The 17,814-nt window shown below is 63.9% G+C and overlaps 1 protein-coding gene across 1 annotated transcript in view; it reads left to right on the top strand.

The window, feature by feature from the left end:
* The window catches only part of Castor2 (cytosolic arginine sensor for mTORC1 subunit 2), a 44,366-nt gene that overhangs the window by 13,787 nt on the left and 12,765 nt on the right, over positions 1-17,814 (top strand). The window contains exon 2 of the mRNA XM_078023937.1: positions 13,190-13,260. Within this exon, the coding sequence (XP_077880063.1) occupies positions 13,190-13,260 (71 nt within the window). The remainder of the gene's footprint in view (positions 1-13,189; positions 13,261-17,814) is intronic.

Raw genomic sequence — 17,814 nt, 5'->3', positions numbered from 1 at the left:
CTCCGCCTCAGCAGCCAGCACTCTTACTGGGCAGTGTGAGTGCACACGTGACCTTCCAGAAGGTCCACTTGAGCTGTCCGGGCTCAGGGATGGGTGGGGCAGGGGCCCACGGGTGCACCTGGGCTCCTTTGGGCAGAGCCGTCAGGCGCGGGGTGGCGAGGTGGCCTGGTGGCCTGTGCCCACAGGAGTTGCCAGCAGGCCGCCGTGTGAAGCCCTGGCCCTCGGGCTGGCTGTCCACCCCCACCCAGCGCCCCACCTCCAGGTGCCTTCCCATCCCGCCGCCTCTCATCACCACACCTGCATCCCCAGCCAGCCCAGAGCTGGACACTGTCCTGCCACAGAAGTGGCCTGGAACATAGGACAAGCCCGGGCTTGCTGGGAGCGGCAGGGACACTCCCCCTCTTCCCAGGCTCCTGGGAAGCTGCTTCCAGGGGTGCAGCTTGCCCGGGCATGGACACTGCTGGACGCTGCTGCCCAGGCTCCTGGCTTGCCTGCCAGAGGGTTCCGGAAGTAGCCCCGCAGGTCCTAGCTGGCGGCTGGCCTCGTCCACCTGCGGTGCAGACAGGCAGGCACGGGCCACTGAAGTCTTTCCGGTCAGCCCCTTCCTGACCCCCACCAGCAGGCAACACAGGATTCTGCAGGCCGCGGCTTAGGTCCCCTGGTGTGGCTGACGCTGTCCCCTAAGCAGTCACACAGCTGCTTCGCCCCCAGGAAGTTGCTCCTAAAACCAGCGGAGCCCCTCTGGGGTCCAGGGAAGGAAAGCGGGGCACCAGGAGGCCGCGTGTCCCCGGATCCACCCAGTGGGTTTAAAACCTCATCAGCATTTGAACCTGAGGGCGACCACAGAACCGCCTCCATCTTTTGTGAAACATCATGGGACGGTCCTGCGGTCCAGGCCCGCACAGTGGCTGTCCCGGCTGGGACGGGGGCTCCCCAGGCACCGCCGTCCCTTCCCCTCCCAGTGTCCCCCAGCTGAGGCTGGTACTGGCTGACTTCTCGGGTACAGGAAAACGTGTCCCTGCTACAGTGTCCCAGGAGGGCAGGGAGGGAAGGGACTGGAGGCCCGGGGTTCCTTGGTGGAGGGGAAGAGTCTTCCCGGTGTTTGGGGGACAGAGTGTGTCGTGGGCCTGGAATGTCCCTTATCCCGTCTGTCCCTGCAGTGAGCGCTACGCCCTGCTCTGACCATCCTCAAGTTCTTCGCGGACTGGGTCCTTCCAGGAAGGACACGTTGGCCTCCCAACCCTGGCAGACACTGGGACTGTGCAAGTGACGGTGACAGCTTCTCGTGCTGCTCCTGAGGTCCTCTCAGGAGGGGTCCCTCCGACGTGACCAGACTTGGGCCTCCGTGACCAGACGTGGGCCTCCATTGCTGGTCCTGCGAGGCAGTGGGTGGGGCCCGTGGTGGGGATCGCGGGTGTCGGGCTAGCCCCGTTTTTCGGGCGTGTCAGGGCGTTCACATCAGCAGACTGTGCAGGAATGTCCATCTCGGCATGGCCACCCCCCTCCAGTCAGCCGAGGCCTGGAGGGAGCAGAGGACAGAGAGCAGGTGCAGCCACAGCCCCCCTGTCCTGGAGTGGGACTCTCCACCCTTGGTGACGGAGCTCCAGGCTACCTGGCCCTTGGACTTCAGGACTCACGCCAGTGGCCCCAGGTCCTCAGCCTTCAGCCTGGACTGAAGTTCCACCTGCAGCTTCCCTGGGTCCTCATCCTGCAGAAGCTCGCCGAGGGAACCCTCGGGGCCACCAACCCGGGAGCCAGTTCCCTTCACAAACCCCCTCAGCTCAGTCAGCAGCTCTGTTGATCATCCATCCCGTGGGCTCTGGCCCTGGAGAGCCCTGACCAGTGCCCAGCCTAAAGAAGATGGGCCCAGGCAGGAGCAGAGAGGGCTGCCCAGAGTCAGAACAGCGTGTCCTCCGCGGCCAGGGGCAACTCCTCCACACAGCCAGGGTGAGCTGCTTACAAAGTACAGGTCAGGCTGGGCGCCAAGGCACACGCCTGAAATCCCAGCGCTCGAAGGCTGAGGCGGGAGGATGACAGGTTTAAGGCAGCCTCCGCAACGTAGCCAGGCCTTGTCTCGAAATAAGACAATAAAAAGGGCAGGGTGGAGCTCGGGGTATACTCGAGGCCCTGGGTTCAGTCCCCGGGTTCAGTCCCCAGCAGCACCAGCCACACACACGCAGGTCTCATCCCGCGCTCCAGCGTGCTCAGGTGCACAGTGACGCACTTGCCATCGTGATCCGTGGCAGTTGTTAATCCTGCTCTGACTCTATTTGTTGGAGTGACAATGTCCCTGGTGGCTGCCTTGACGGGACAGTAATTGCTTGTCCCTGGATGTGTGTGAATGGTTTTGTTCCTTGGAGCCTCTCCACTCTACATCACAGGACACAGTGTAGCCCGCGCTCCTTGTCCGCGGGGCCCAACGCCCTGACTCACCATGGCAGAGGAGTCCTCGTCCTTGGCTCAGGGACCCTCTTCTACCAGGTGCCGCTCTGGGGGCCTCTTGGTTCAGGCCTGGGCTTCCAGTCCCCCCTCTGAGCCCTTCCCTGGACACTGTCCCAGGGCAGCTGGCCGTCCCCCCCCCAGCCCTCTGTCTTCGTGCCTCAGATGAGGAGTGTACACACCGAGGGAGTTTCTTGGGTTCAGGGCTGGAGGCTGGGAGGCTGGGAGGCCTTGGGGCTGAAGGCTGGAGTCTGGGAGGCCCGAGGGCAGTCATGGGCGCTGCCTGAGAATGTGGCCAGCTCTAGTCTGCCGCAGGGGAAGCTGGGCCGCTCACCCCTTTTGTCAGGAACAGCCCCCTGAGGTAAAGGCATTAATCCGTGCAAGGGACAGAGCCCTAGTGACTTGTCACCTCGTGACCTGTCACCTCGTGAAGGTCCCCCATGTCAGCGTCTCTCTCGGAGGGGACACTGGAACCACAGCTCTCTCCCCAGCTTGTTGGCCCAGCCCAGCCCAGCCCAAGGGCTGCTTCCCGGCTCCCCTGGAAGGGGACGGGGCTCCGGTGGCCTGCGAAGCCCCGGGCGGCACACAGTTCTGCAGTGAGCATGGGCCACTCCGGTGGAATTACGGGAATTTGGGGCGAAGGAAACAGCCGAGGGGGTTAAGGTCATCGCAGTGGTTTTCCTCATGATGGTCCCAAACTGCAGGCCACCAAAGGAAGGACAAACAGGTGCACCTATGGTGACGGTGTGGAGGGGCGTGTCCAGCATCAAGGACAGCGGCAAGTGGCACAGAATGAGAGGAGCGCCTCGGAAGCGGCGCACTGAGCAGGAGAGGCCAGAAACAGGAGCTCACCTGTGTGACGCCGTGGCCCTGGAGTGGGAAAAGACCTTCACAGGACAGAGTCGGTCAACAAAGACATGAAAAAATGCTCATCACCGCTAGCGATCAGAGAAAAGCCAATCAGAACCACTCTATCATCTCACTCCAGTCAGAATGGCAGCTATCATGAAGACCAACAACAATAAGTGTTGGCGAGGATGTGGGGAAAAGGGTACACCATACACTGCTGGTGGGACTGAAAATTGGTGCAGCCAATATGGAAAGCAGTTTGGAGATTCCTTGGAAATCTGGGAATGGAATCACCATTTGACCCAGCTGTCCCTCTCCTCGGTATATACCCATAGGATTGTGGAGCCAACCTAGGTGGGTGAATGGATATATTACACACACACACACACACACACACACACACACTGGAATATTACTCAGCCTTAAAGAAGAATGAAGTGCTAGCAATTGCTGGTAAATGGATGGAGCTGGAGAATATTTTGCTAAACAAAGTAACTAAAAAACCAAAGGCCAGATATGAGGACGCTAATTCACAATGGTGGAGGGCACTAGGAAAGAATAGAGCTGCTCTGGATCAGGCCGAGGGGAGTGAAGGGCTTCCACACTCTGCTGGTGACTGCACAACCCGTGGGATTCTATATCAAGTGCGACCAGGAGAAGGAGAGACCCTGCTCCACCCGTGTGATAGCCAAGTGCCTTCTGCCGTCACGTACAACCAATCAGAACAAAGCTTAAAAATTTAAAAAAAGAGAATCTGTGGAGACAGCAGAGCAGCGGTCACCTCCGGTCGATGGGAGAGGGGTGAGAGGCTGGCCCCCTGCAATGGTGTCCGCGCCCCACATCTTCCCGGGCCGGGGCTGACGTTGGCATGTTTCTGCACCAGGACTCCAGGTCGTCCTCCCAGACCCTGTCCTCTTTATTCTAATAAGTTATGGCCCGGTTTTTAAAGATGAATTTTGGATTTAAAAAAAATTATAGACCTTCCTAGTGTCCCTGGGGAGTTGGTCCCAGGACCCGCAGGGTACCAGATCCCGGGAGGCTGAAGTCCCTGGAAGAGGTGTGGAGTCCACGTGGAACCCGGGTTGGTTCTGGTCCCCTACAGTGCAGTGTCACACCAGGACTTGCAGGATGTGTCATGTAGGGAAGACGACTCCGTGTCAGTGCAGGGGACCGCGGGCACCCAGGACCCAGGCTCGGGTGCCAGCACCTTGGAAACGTTTCTCACCTGCGACGAAGAGCACCACCCGGGGTCAGCACCGGGCACGGCATGGTGATGGCGCAGTCCTTCCTTCTCCAGCCCGGGTCACCTCCAGGCCCCTCTGCCCTCAGCCTTGGCTTCTGGGGACCCTCAAGGCCCACCCTGGAGCCCGAGCCTCATGGCTACCGGCAGGGGACTGCTCGACGTGTCTGGCTGAGGCCCAGAGGAGCCCCGAGAGGAGGAGGAAGACCCGGGGACCGTGACCCTGCAGCCTTCATCTTCATTCCCGGGGGGACAGGCAGGTGACATGGTGGGTGGTCCAGGGCTCAGCACAGGGAGCCAGCACACAGACAAGACCTGCCAGAGAACAAGGCCCGTCTCTCCTCCCCCACCCTGGCCTGTGTGCGATTCCACCGGAGTCCTTTCCCCAGGCTTAATGTGGCTCCCAGCCACACCTCGGTGACTCGCACCCGCGCCCGGGTCTGCCTTGACCACCAACAAGACCTCACCAGGCTTGCTGAGTTGGGGGCAGTGGAACCCACAGGCTCCGGGGACCCGTGAAGGCACCTGCCTGACTCTGCCAAATCCTCCACACCACAGCCCCCACACGTCCATGGGGGACGAGTTCCAGGCCCCCTCATTGGATGCTTGAAACCATAGAGAGAACCAATTTAAATGGACACAGTTTTCTTAGATATGATAAAGTTTTATTTATAAGTTAGCAGCAGACGACAATAACCACTAATAAAAGTAAACAAATATAGTAATAGACTGTAATAAAATTGCCAGCGTCGCTCCTGGAGTTCTTCAAAACCATTAGTGAGTAACATAGGGGTTACTTGAACTGTAACAAGGACAACAGTGTATCTGATAACACAGACTGCCACTAAGACTAGCCAGGTGACTACCGGGCGGGTTGTATAGACAGCACGGATACACTGGACGGGACGATTCACATCCAGGGTAGGATACAGGGGGACAGCGTGAGATAGCATCATGCTACTCAGAATGTCGTGCAACCTGAGATTTACAAGCTTTTCGATTCTGCCCTCCTCACGTGGCGGACTCGGTGGGATGTTGCCGCAGCCCTCTGGACACTTGGAGCTGTGAGTGGGGGTGGCAGTGGTGAAGCAGCCTTGGTCCCCACCCACGTGAGCACCCAGTATCGGGACAGGGGCAGTAGACCAGCAGAACGGGCTCTGGTTCTGCGCATCCCACTCACTGAGCAGGCGCTGGCCATCAGGAGGGGAGGCATGGGTGGCACTAGAGGGCTTCCCATGGAACAGAGGGCGGCCCACGGCAGGGTCCACCTGAAACGTGAAGTTTGAGGAGCGCAGGGTGGAACATCCCAGGCGGGGAGCAGAGTGAGGGGCCACCCCAGGAGTGGCCCTGCCGAGCTCTCGGCCACCCTCCCAGCTGCGACACCCACGTTCAGGCGAGCATCGGGGGCCCCGAAGGACAGAATGAAGATGAGCCAGGTGTCCCCTTACAGGAGGCCTCGTTGGTAGAGCGTCTAGAATCAGCTGCCCCGGGAAGGAAGGGCCACCTCACGGAGGGGACACTGGTCTCCTGGGGTCTGAGTGCAGCCTCCCAGCCCTGCCTCTCCCTGGCCCTGCTGATTTTATCTGGTCCATAAACCCCAAGTCTCAGCTGTGGGCCTGGCCTGACCAGCTCCCCTTCAGCTGCCCCCTGCTCCACTCCTGATGAAGGGGTGTTGCTGGCCGGGGCTCGGGCTGGACGGGGCTCATGGCCCCGGTGCCCAGGGGAGGCCGCCTAGGGCCTGCCCTGCAGAGTCGGGAACTCGGAGTAAACAGATCGGGTTTCTGGTGCCGCCCAGCGGCCAGAGCGCCTGCAGATGGCACTGTGCTTCTTGGAGGTGACTCAGCTTCCAGGCCTGCACAGGGCAGTCCCAGGCCTTGGCTCTGCCCTGGCCGTGGGCCCTGATCCAACCCCAGGGAGGGAGGACCGGATTCTAGGGTGGCCGTGGGCCTGTGGCTCCACCTCATCCTCTGGGGACAGGAACAGGCCACCCCTGGGGCCCGCTGCAGCTGGACCTGTCTGGTCACTCAGTCTCCCTGGGCCTCGGTGTCCTTGTCTAGGGAATGGGGAGAAGCAGTTCCCATCTCGTAGCAGGGCTGGGAGGAAGGGGAGGCTGGCCCTGGAGGGAGAGTGGAGGCTGTGGGGCCAGGCAGGCCTGGGTGCCCTCCAGAGCGGCCACCGCTGGAGGAGTCCCTGCAGGAAGCAGAGCCATGGCAGCAAGGACCAGCCGCCGGCCGGGGTCCTGCCCCCAGGTCTGGCTGGTGGAGCAGCCAGGGCAGTGCTGGGCCGGCAGAGGGCCACAGGGCGGGAGGAAACTTGAGCCTGTGAGAGAAGCTGAGGTGACAGTGGCCTCAGAGAGGCGAGGGCAGGACAGGAAGGAAGGCCCTGTGAGGACCCGGCTTCCTGAGGCCAGGACAGGGCGGGGACATGGCCCTTGGACATCTGAGGACGGCCCTCTCCGGCTCCTTAGGGAGCCCGGGGCCCTGGGCCAGCCAGCCGGGGACAGGAGAGGCCCGGGGGAGGGTGGCCAGAGTCGTGTCCAGGGCGTTGCCAGGCTGGAGGTCATTTCTTCAGGGGCATCTGAGGATGGGGTCAGCCGTGGGGCTGCCAAGGACACCCTGCCCCAGAGACAGAGGGGTTGGGTGGCCGGGGCCCTGGATCGCCAGGCAACAGGACAACACCTCCAGGCGGTGTCCCCACTGGGCCCTGAGGCCTTGCAGTGACACACTCAGGGGACTTTGGGGGCTTGGGCACAGGAGGCTTTAGACCAGGTGTCCAGCTTATGTGTTCTGGTTACAGGACTTGGGCAGTGGATGGGCTCCCAGTGTCGGGAGGAGACCAGAGGTGGCCGCCACGGCCACCTGGTGGTCCTGTTGACAGGACCAGCTCCCTTGAGGGAGGGACATGCCCCTCTTGGAGAATGGGCACAGGCTGGGCTGGCACCAAGACTGAGGCCCTCCACCAGAGCCACGTCGGGGCTGGACACTGGTCCAGGGGACCAAGTTAGGGGCTGGAGGTCCATCTGTGGAGCCACAGTGAACGCCCACGTCACTGCCCAGCCCCGGCTGGACAGAGTGACCCAGACCCCGGGGGCCTGGGTGGGGGCTGTGGCCTTGTCCGCCCGGGGTCCTCCTCACCCTGTCCCTCTGGCCTGCCCTCTGGTGGCCGGTGCCTTGTCTCCTCTGCAGCCGGCAGCAGCCCTGGTTCTGTGGCCCAGCCCTCCCCACCCTCTGCCAGACCCCAGGGCCACCTCCTGCCCCTCCAGGCTCCCCAGGGGTCCAGGCAGGCCGTGGTTCCAGCTGGGGTCCTTGCACGGCCTCTTGGTCCTTCACCTAAGGGCAGGTGTTAGGGGTACGATCAGTGGCTGCGGGGCCAGAGAGGAGGGAGGGTCCACTCGGCAGCCTGCCCATCACCAGCCGGTGTCCAGGGCCCTGTGGTCACCTCCCGCCCAGGGTGACTGTGATCTCAGTCCCTCAGGGACAGCGACTAGAGGGACCCTCAGGGGCGTTTTTCAGCTGCCTTAACCCTGCAGGCTCCGTGTGCACAGAACCCTGGGGACGGTCCCCTGTCCTCGCGGGATGCTGCTGAGGCGGCCTCCCTGTCACCTGGGTAGTGATGTCCCTCTGCCGTCGTTCACCTCTCCTGCCGTGGGCCTCTGGCCTGCAGCCAGGTGGTCGTCACTGAGAACAGGCCGTTGGGACCGTCCTCCTCCTGCCTCCCGATACGTCAGTGAGAGGGTGGACGCCCCTGGATGGAGGCTCACGGAGCCCCCATCGGAGGCAAGGTTGGGGTTGGCCGCCGAAGCTACTGTCCGTGTGCCCATCTGTGGCAGGAACGGGGCAGGGAGGGACCCAGAAGTCCCCAGAGCAAGACCTGAACCTGCTGTGCACCTAGTGCTGTGGGTGTCATGCGAGTGAGGAGGCCACCGTGTGCCACCGTGCGCCCAGGGGATGTCCTCGGGTGTCCAGAGACGGCGTGAAGCGAGATAGGCGCAGACTCGCCACGGGTGCCAAGCCACTCTGTGGAGGGCTCTTGAGCGTCGGAGGACTTGGGTGTCCACGAGGGTCCCGTGACCAGTCCCCCAGGGGACGGCCATTCTACGCCTTCGTTGTGTAACGGACCCTGTGCCAGGTGCTGTGTGGCGTCGGGGCACTGGGGACCTGGCTGAGAGAGGAGAGGCCGTCTCCCAGGAGCAGGTGGCCGTGGCTAAGGCAGCCCTGGAACTATGACCTCCGCACGGTGACGGAGCTCCTCACAGGGAGGTGACCGCCGGCAGGAGCGGGCGCTCATGGGGAGGGGGATGGCGCGTGGCCTGGGAGCCCCCAAGTCAGCGAGCACCTGGCACCAGAGACACCACCAGAGACCCGGGGCCCCCGCAGGTGGGAGTGGGCCAGCTGGGTCCCCAGGCGTTTCCAGATCTTCCTGTCCCTTCTGCCATCCCCGGTCCTGCCCCTGCAGGTCTCCCCAGGTGGCCACGTGCCTTCATTGATCCCCCAATGGCCTCCGTGACACAGCAGGGTCTGTCTTCCACCTTACAGAGAAGGCAGTGCCCGTCGGGTCCACCCTTTGGCTGGCAAAAGCCGGGCAGGGCTCGGCCACGGCTCGAGCTGCCCCCTGCGCCCCCCCGCGGCCAGGTGCTGAGATGAGGCGTCAGGGACGCGGGAGGCGGTGGGGAGGGGCTGCGCCCGCCGAGAGCAGAGCCCGCCTGCCACCCGCCAGACTCTGCCTGGCACAGGAGGCCCCGTGGTCATGGCCAGTCAGGGCCCCTCTGCGCCCCAGCGACCTGGCGGCCTGAGTGGCCAGCAGGGGCAGTGTGTCCCCGGAGCAGGCTCAGCTGGTCCCTCCCTGGTGGCTGCAGAGATGTGGCTGAAGCCCTCCTTCAGACTGCAGGGGCCGCGCTTGGTAAGAAGCCCCGACTCTGCATCAGGCCGAGACCCCCCAGGGGCGCAGGGACACTCCAGGCCCTGGGCTCCACCCGCCACCCTCCCTGAGCCCTGCTCTTTGCAGCATTGGGGGGGGGGGCTTCAAGCCCTGAGGTGCTCTCAGGCCACCTGCCCAGCCCCGCTCAGTCCTGCCGAGAGGCCGGCGACTTCCTGAGGTCTCGGCCGCAGCTGTCGGGAGCCAGGGACCAGCCGGGGTCGTGCTCCGGATGCGGGTTTGGCTCGGTTCCTGTTCTGTTGTAAAGGGGCGTCCCTGTCCTATCCCCGGCCACCTGGGGGCAGATGGAAGGTGAACAGACACCTTGCAGCTGAAGGGTGTGCTCGGGGCAGCTCGGGGCAGCTCGGGAGAGGTGGGTGTTTAAGGAATGGAGGGTGGTGGGTGCTCAGTGGTGCAGTGTTTCATCACATCCGCGAGGCCCTGGGTTCCATCCCTAGCATGAAAAAGAAGAGAATTAAAAACCCTTGTCCCCCAGGCATGGAGGTGGCTTAACCCGTCCGTCCTCCCTGGAATCTGCAGCTCGCCTACCCAGGGCTTAGAGTGGACGACTCCACCTCCAAGCCAGCTGTGGGGTCAGCTTCTGTTACTGTTACGAAACACCTGAGACCATCAGCTTAAAAAGAGGGAAGGTCTGTTGGGACTTGTGTTTTCAGAGGTTCGGTCCATGGTCCTTTGGGCCTGTTGCTCCCAGCCTGTGGTCAGGCAGGAGCACGCGGCACAGCCCTCACCCCCTGGAGCCAGGGAGAGGAGAGGGCAGGAAACGTGCCTGAAGTCACACAGCTGGCGTCCCATGGTCCCTTCAGAGAGTCCATGGTGTGACTGGAGCCTCCCCCAGGCTGGTGGGGACACAGTACAGGGTCCCTTCGGCCCCCCTGGGCATGCTCTGTGTTGACTGCGATGCCCTGAACAGACCTGGGCTTCCTTGAGCGACCTGCCCTCCCCTAGGACCCGTGTTCTCTTCCTAGAACCCCAGGGTGCTGTGGTGCTCCTGAGCAGGGGACCCTGATTCTTGGGGTGTGCCCTGAACCACAGTGAGCCACAGCTGCCGTCACCGTGGTCTCCCTCTCGTTGCTCGGGGCTCTTGGGTTCGCGTCGACCTGACTGCTTCTGCAGAACTTGCCAAGTGACCGTCACACACAGTTGCACAGGGTGTGTACTGCCTAACACTAAGGACACTCTCCCCTGAGACATGACAGTGCCCTCCCCTCCAGAGTCGGGCTGCGCCCCCTGTCCAGTTGTGTGGGAACAGGTCGGTCACTCGTCCAGTCCAGTTTCTTGGGACTAGATCAGCACCGGTCAGGGGATTTCCTGTTCTTGAGAGTTTTCCGGTCAGACTGGCTGGTTCTGGGATGATCTGTCTGGCTCCCCCCGGTGGCCAGGGCTGGAGGTCTGCCTGCTGGGGGGCTGGCAGGGTCCCTGAAGGCTGGGCACTGCCTGGGCTGGAGCTGGACAGCAGCTGGGCCACCCTGGGCCTGTCCCTCGTGGTGCAGGATGAGGCAGGTCTCCTGCAGCACCGAGCGCCAGGCCTGGTGACAGGTCTCGCCCCTCAGCTCTCTGTAGTCAGGGACCCGTGGCCACCCACACTGGGCTGTGCGTCCAGCCGTGGCTTGAGAGAGGGCAGAGTAGGGACTGGAGACCGTGGCCTCCCCCAGAGGAGAGGGGTCCATGCAGACAGTGCCACCCGGGGGCGGGCAGCGCTGGTGCAGGCCACGGCTTCTCCGGCTGCCAAGGTAGGTGTGGGCCGGGCACGCCTGGGATCCCCGCAGCTCAGGAGGCTGAGGCAGGAGGATCGAAAGTTCAGAGCCAGCCTCAGCAATGGTGAGGTGCTAAGCAACTCAGTGAGACCCTGTCTCTAAATAAAACCCAAAATAGGGCTGGGGAAGGGGCTCAGTGGTCGAGGGACCTGGGTTCAATCTCCAGTACCAAAAAAAAAAAAACCAGCAGTGTGTGACCCTTAGCTCAGCAGTCACCAAGTGCTGATTTTATACCAGCCAGGGGTGGGTTCTGGATGTGCATCCAGAGGACCCACTGCCCTAGCCTCTGAGAGCTTACAGCCTCCTGGGAGAAGCAGACCCCCCCTTCTCCTACAAAGTGTCTGTAATAAGTTGTGGATGGCACTCGGGACTGTTATGTGCAGTTGCCCGGGTTGTGTACTGCCCAGCTGTCAGGGCGTATTTCATATAGACCGTGAGGAGAATGAACTCTCTTAGAGTTGGGAAGCTACTCTAAGCCATCCATAGTGCCCTAGACGTCCCCTCCAGGACAGGGGTGAGAGCCTGAGTCTTTGGCCTCCAGGAGGACCACTCTCGGGTAGCTGAGGGAGAAAGTGGCTGGCACTGACTGGGAAGGGATTTCCCTGAGGAGAGGCTGGGACTGTTCCCGGAGGCTGGGCAGGGAGTCGGCAGCCAAGGAGGAGAGGAGGACGTGCCGGTCAGTGGAAGCAGCCCTTGCCAACCCTGGAGGCGGGCGGAGCATGGACGGGGGCCAGGAGCCGGGGGAGGACGGGGCCAGGACAGGGCCAGGATGGAGCAGGACGGGGCCAGGACGGGGCCAGGACGGGGCCAGGACGGGGCAGGAGGCCGATACAGCCGCCAGCCAGAGCCACACCAGGGGAGGCACCAGGGGAGCAGAGCTCGGGGACCCAGGGTCACGGGGACGTGGAGAGCCCGTCTGAGAGCCGAGTCTGGTCACCTGGGTGATGCGAGCAGGTCCCTCCACTGCTCTGCCCTCCAGGGCTGCCACCTGTCCCTGAGGCGGGTGTCCCACAGCAGGCAGGCCGCGGGCACCGCCCGGGTCGGCTTATCCAGTGACTTCTTTATTCAACCCTGAGCGCAGGGGCCCGGTGGCCTTCTGCTGCAGTCTGTGTCCCGCGGGGCCATCTGCATGGCCTTTTTCTGGACTGTCCCTCAGCCACGAGGGTGACAGGAGCAATCACGGGGTCCCTTCTCCTTCCTGGGGCTCTGGGACGGCGGGAGGCTCCTGGGAGCATGTGGGGTCCCCGGGAGGCGCCAGGCTGGGCCCCTGGTGGCCACTTACAACTGTGACCCCTGGCTGTTGTCCAGGAGCCGTGAGGGCTGCCACCTGTCCAGGCAGCCACGGCGATTGGCCTGGCCCTGGGGGAGGCTGCTTCAGGGGAGTGGAGGCTCCGCCCGGCCTCCCCAGGCGTGGGGAGGGTTCCCGGGCGTGGCTCAGGGCCTCCTTTGACCTGATGGACGACAGGGTCTTGCCAGCGGCCACCCTGGAGCAATGGAGCCGTCCCGGCCCCACGAAGGCTCGCTGGCCTGTCCTCTTCCAGAAGTCACGAGGACAGACTCCCGGTGTGTGACCCCACAGGGGCGCAGGGTCACTAGCCCTCCTGCACGTCGCGTAGAAGGAGGGTCGCGGGGCCTCTGCAGCTCGGGCCACGAGAGGCGGCCAGGAGACACGTGCCCACGTCCTGGTGCGGAGCTTCTGTCCTGAGCAGGTGGCGGCCTGGCGGCTGGACCGCTGGGCCTCCAGGAGCCACCAGAGGACCACAGGGTCTGGCTCGGGTCCTCAAGGACCGGGGAGGCCAGGGGACATTCAGCATCTCTAGGCCTCTCTGTGACCTCCCCAGCCAGGACTGGGGGTCGGTGGGGACATGGAGGGCGCAAGTCCCCACAGCCCAGGGTCGGGGCTCTGGGGAAACGGGGTCGTGCCCCACTGGGTCCAGCCAGGACTGACCACCGTGTCCCTGTCTGTCCCCAGGTGCAAGTTCTTCAGTCTGACGGAGACGCCGGAGGACTACACCATCATCGTGGATGAGGAGGGCTTCCTGGGTGAGTGGCCGCCCACCCCGTCCCCTGCCCCTGTGGCCAGCGGGAGGCCCTGAGGGGCCCTGAGGTCGGGGGCCTGGGGGGAGGAGCAGCGTGGCCCTGGTGAGCGTGACCTGGCTCCGTGGAGGACGCCCTCCGTCCCCCGTCGTCGTCATTTCCGTCCTTTGAGAGGGGTGTCGCTGTGTCCTGAAGCCCCCGCAGGCACCTCGCCCGAGTGGCACCCCAGCCCCGGGTGACCGTTGTGCGGTGTGTGCCTGTCACTCAGTTGGATTCCAGGGCTCGCCCCTCCCCAGGACGCCCGGTCCCCACTCCTGTCCCCAGGTCCCTCGAGCTGTGTGGTCTGAAAGCCCAGGCTGCGCCCAGCTCCCGGCTGCAGGCGGGACAACGACGGACAGGTTCACGTTGTCACCTTCCACCCTGCAGGGACAGGCAGAGGGCAGCCCTGCCTTCCCACGGGCGGGGGCTGGACCCCTGAAGGGACCCCCAGCTACTCACCCCCACGCTGCGGAGGGGCCGGTGCAGCCCAGCAGCAAGGCGAGGGCCCGGTCCCCCAGGCCCGTGGACGCTGCAGGAAACGTGGCCAGTGGACGTCCGAGAGTCCGCAGGCTGGCCCAGAGGGACGAGTGGCCTCGCCTCCCATGTCCGGGCCCAGGTGGCTGCTCTCAGACTGGAGAGAAGTTGCCTCTGGCGCCAGGCCCTGTGGTCAGCCCCTGCTGACCCCCGGGTGGACTGAGGAACCCACCTCAGCACACGAGGCCACTCAGCCGGGCCCCAGAACGGCACCAGAAAGGGCGCCCGTGGGAAGCTGGCTGCGTGGCCATCTGGTAGGGCCTCGGGGCAGCAGTGCAGCCTCGCGCCACTGATGAGAGGGTGACGGTCACAGGAGGGGACAGGCCATTTCCCCCGCTGGGTCCTTCAGAGTCTGGAAGCCAGGGCAGGGAACCCGGCCCACTTCCCCATCTCAGGCGCAGTGTCCCTGGCCACCTGCAGGGGGCAGTGCGTGGCCAGGGCAGGGCCAGGGCCTCCTGCTCCGCAGAGAGGGGCGTGTGTGTGTGTGCAGAGGGCACGGCGGGCACCCGCCGCCCACTCACGCGGTCGTTGTTTCCGAGCAGAGGAAACAGGAGCTCCCGGGTTGACCACAGAGCACGCCCTGGGGACCCCGTGCCCTGGGAATGCCGTGCCCGGCAGCTCAGACGCGTTCTCATTTGTTTAATTGATTCACGTGACATGACCGTGGAGTGTGCCTAACGTATTGTGCACACGTGGAGTGTGACATATTCTAATCAGGATCCCACCCTGTGGTTGTAGTGACGTGGAGTGTCACCGGTCACGTTGGAACACAGGAAAGTGGTGTCCAGTTCATCCACCATCTTTCCCAGTCCCACCCCCCTCCCCTTTGTCTAATCCAGTGAACTTCTTTCCCCTTCACCACGGTTGTGGATTAGCACCCGCATATCAGAGAGAACGTTTGGCCTTTGGTTTGGGGGGGCTTGGCTTATTCACTTAGCGTGACAAAATGAACCTGTCTGTCAGTGCCACGCCTGCACGGTCGTCTCCAGATCCATCCATTTACCAGCAAATGCCATGATTTCATTCTTCTTCATGACCGAGTAATGTTCCGTTGTCTACGTGGACCCCCACAGTCCCATTTCTTCCGCCGCTCACGGACCTTTCTACCCAGAGCTGCAGCTCGCAGCACCCCAGAGGCAGAGGGAAGTGGCGGGGCCTCGGCTCCCTGGAGTAGATGGTCATTTTAGTCCACCCCCAAGATGGGGCCAGGCAGTGGGGGTGAGAGGCCGGAGGAGCAGGGAGACAGGGAGGCTCCTCCCCCGGGGCCACATTCCAAGGACCATCTGTGGCCGAGAAGATGTCCTGTGGCCAAGGCGCTGCTCACCCGGGGCCGCTGGCCTCACAAGATAGAGGCAGCGTTTACTGACAGCTGCTGCACCCAGCCCTGGACCAGACCAGGGAAGGGAAGGTCCAGCCCAGCTCCACAGGCCGCCGGCCAAGTGCACAGAGTCCCTGAGCCACAAGAACTCCCCACAGGGGTCCCTGTGCAGGGGACCACAGGAGGGGCCCGGGATCTGGAGGAGGAAAGTCACACCCGGGTACTCGACCCCGCCGAAGGGGCCGCCCCAGAACCCCGTCGTAAGTGGACACAGCGCACGTCCCCAGTGGGGCAGCCAGCAGGGCCCACGGTCCCCAAGACCAGGGTGACTGGGCCAGCCTGCCGCTGGGCAGAGTCCCCAACCCAAGCCCGTTTTGCGCTAAGCGTCGAGCGCCTTGGCGTCCAGCAGACGCAGTGCTGACCTGAGCAGCCGGGGAGGTGCTTCCCGCCTCAGTGGAGTCAGAACCGGGAGTGACGTCCCCAGACGTCCGCCTCTCTCCAGCCTGGCACGCTGCCCTCTGCAGACGCCGGGAATGGCTCTTGTCACCCAGCTGCGTGGAGGAGGGCACCAAGGCCCGGAATGTCACAGCTTGCCCAGGGCCTCACGGCTGAGTCTGGATGCTTCCATGGGCCAAGCCCTGGGCAGAGGAGAGGTAAGGGGTCCAGCCTCGGCCTCTAAGAGACTTAGGAACAGCCAACCGATTATTGCGTCAGAGGGCAGGGGCACCCAGCCCAGCTGGCAAGGATGCAGTCCCAGAGGGCTTCCTGGAGGGAGCAGTCCACAGTGAGCCCTGCAGGGGTGCCACTCGGAGCGGCTCTCCAGACAGAATCCTGGGCTTCCAGAGACGGCTGGCCAGCAGCCCCCGGGAACCTGGCAGGAAGAAGAGAGGGACAGCTGAGGCCAGGAAGGCTGGGGCCAGGGGAGTGGGGGGCCTTTATTCTGAGCCATCAGAGGATTCCCTGGCCCTCGGCGCTGGGCACTGAACCCAGGGGTGCTTGACCACTGAGCCACGTCCCAGCCCTTTTTATTTTTTATCTTGAGACAGGCTCTTGCTGAGTTGCTTAGGGCCTCACTGAGTTGCTGCGGCTGGCCTTGAACTTGAGATCCTCCAGTCTCGGCCTCCGAAATAGCTGGGATCACAGGTGTGCGCCCCTGTGCCCGGGAAAGGGTCCTCGTGATGCTGGCGGCCTGCGCGGAGGAGGAGAGGGTGTCCGGGTCTGCGTTCGCCTGGAGGCTTTCCCTGACCTCTCCGCCTGGCCAGCAGGAGCCCCTGCCCGAGCTCGCTGGGGTGTGGGAGAGCAGCGTCTTCCCTGGCCCTTTCTGGGGGCTAGGAAGGCTGCTTCCAGTGGACCCACACGGTCAGGGAGGACGTCTGGAGGAGGGGGCACTTTTGCTGGCCCTGGAGGGCTGGGAGGCCAGGGAAGGGGAGGGGGGAGTCGTGTGAGTCGGTGGGACCCTGCAGCTGGCCGAGTGCCCCAGTCGCCCCTGGGGTGCGCTTGCTGAGAGGCCTCCTGCAGGTGTCCAGGGCTGTGTCCACACTGAGGCCTCAGGCCCCTCTGAGGCTCCTCACTGCCTGGGGAGGGAGCCCCGCAGCTCCTCCACCACGGCCTCTCCCCAGAGCCATGAGGGTGCCCCAGAGGCCCGGGCGCAGGTCCTCTAGGCCTGGCCTCACTCCTCTGCGGCCCTGGGTTCGACCCCAGAACTGACCCAGGGGCTGAGCAGCCTTGCGGGCCCCGGGCCCATCCCGGTGGCCAGAGCAGAGCAGGGACGACATGGGGCCTGGGCTCAGTCCTCTCCCAGAGAAGGCAGGACAGAGGGCACGCGGCGAGGCGAGCCCCTTGGGGGCCGGGAAGGGCCAGCCCTGCGTCCCCAGCTGAGTTCTGGTGATGGCCTCCTGTCCAGGCCACAATGGCTGGGCCGCGAGGGTGTCCGTGACCACCTGAGAAAAGACACTGGGTGTGTTTAAGTCATAAATGTCCCTGGCACCGTCACCAAGGAGCCACCGGTGGGGAAGTATGAGGAACAGGCGCCCAGTGACCGCCACCGAGAGCTGGGAAGCCACCCGGGCCAGCCCATCGCTCAGGTGAGCTTCCCTGGGGTCCCGGGGGGCAGCCATGGGGCAGTGTGGCACCTACAGACCGAGGCTCCAGAGCACCTGGGGGCAGGGGTGGCCGGTGTTCCTGGGTGCAGTGGAAGGTTCTGGAAGGACTGAGGGGAGTGTCTGTGGGTGAGGGTTCTGGCCTGTGGCCGCCCTGGGGGACCAGGGGCAGTGGTGGCCCCGCTGTGCTGCCGAGAGCCAGAGCGGGGCACCCCCAGCTCCGAGAGCTTTGCTTGTCACCCAGGGCCACCTTGGCCCCTCCTGCCGTTGGCCGGGGCATCTGGTGACCGACAGCTGTCTCGGCAGAAGCCAGCCGCCGTCTGCAGGTCGCAGTACGCAGGTCGCTGAGCCCCCAGGAGGGGCTCAGATGGTGGCAGCGGGAACCAGTGGACGTCTTTGTGACCTGGACGTCACTAGGGGCTCCTGGCTCAGGTGGGCGCGTGTGGGCTAGGTGGCAAACGGCGGGTGAGCTGTGTGCACCTCATCTTCTCTGTGTCCAGCGGGCGCTGGCCTCGTGCTGCGCGTCCTCAGGGACCACTAGAGCAGAAGCAGCCCCGGCTGGGGGCACCC

This window comes from Ictidomys tridecemlineatus, chromosome 10, assembly GCF_052094955.1.
Source record: "Ictidomys tridecemlineatus isolate mIctTri1 chromosome 10, mIctTri1.hap1, whole genome shotgun sequence".
NCBI classification, from domain to species: domain Eukaryota; kingdom Metazoa; phylum Chordata; class Mammalia; order Rodentia; family Sciuridae; genus Ictidomys; species Ictidomys tridecemlineatus.
The sequence above is the reverse complement of the archived record's forward strand: the minus strand, read 5'-3'. Positions and strand labels throughout refer to the sequence as shown.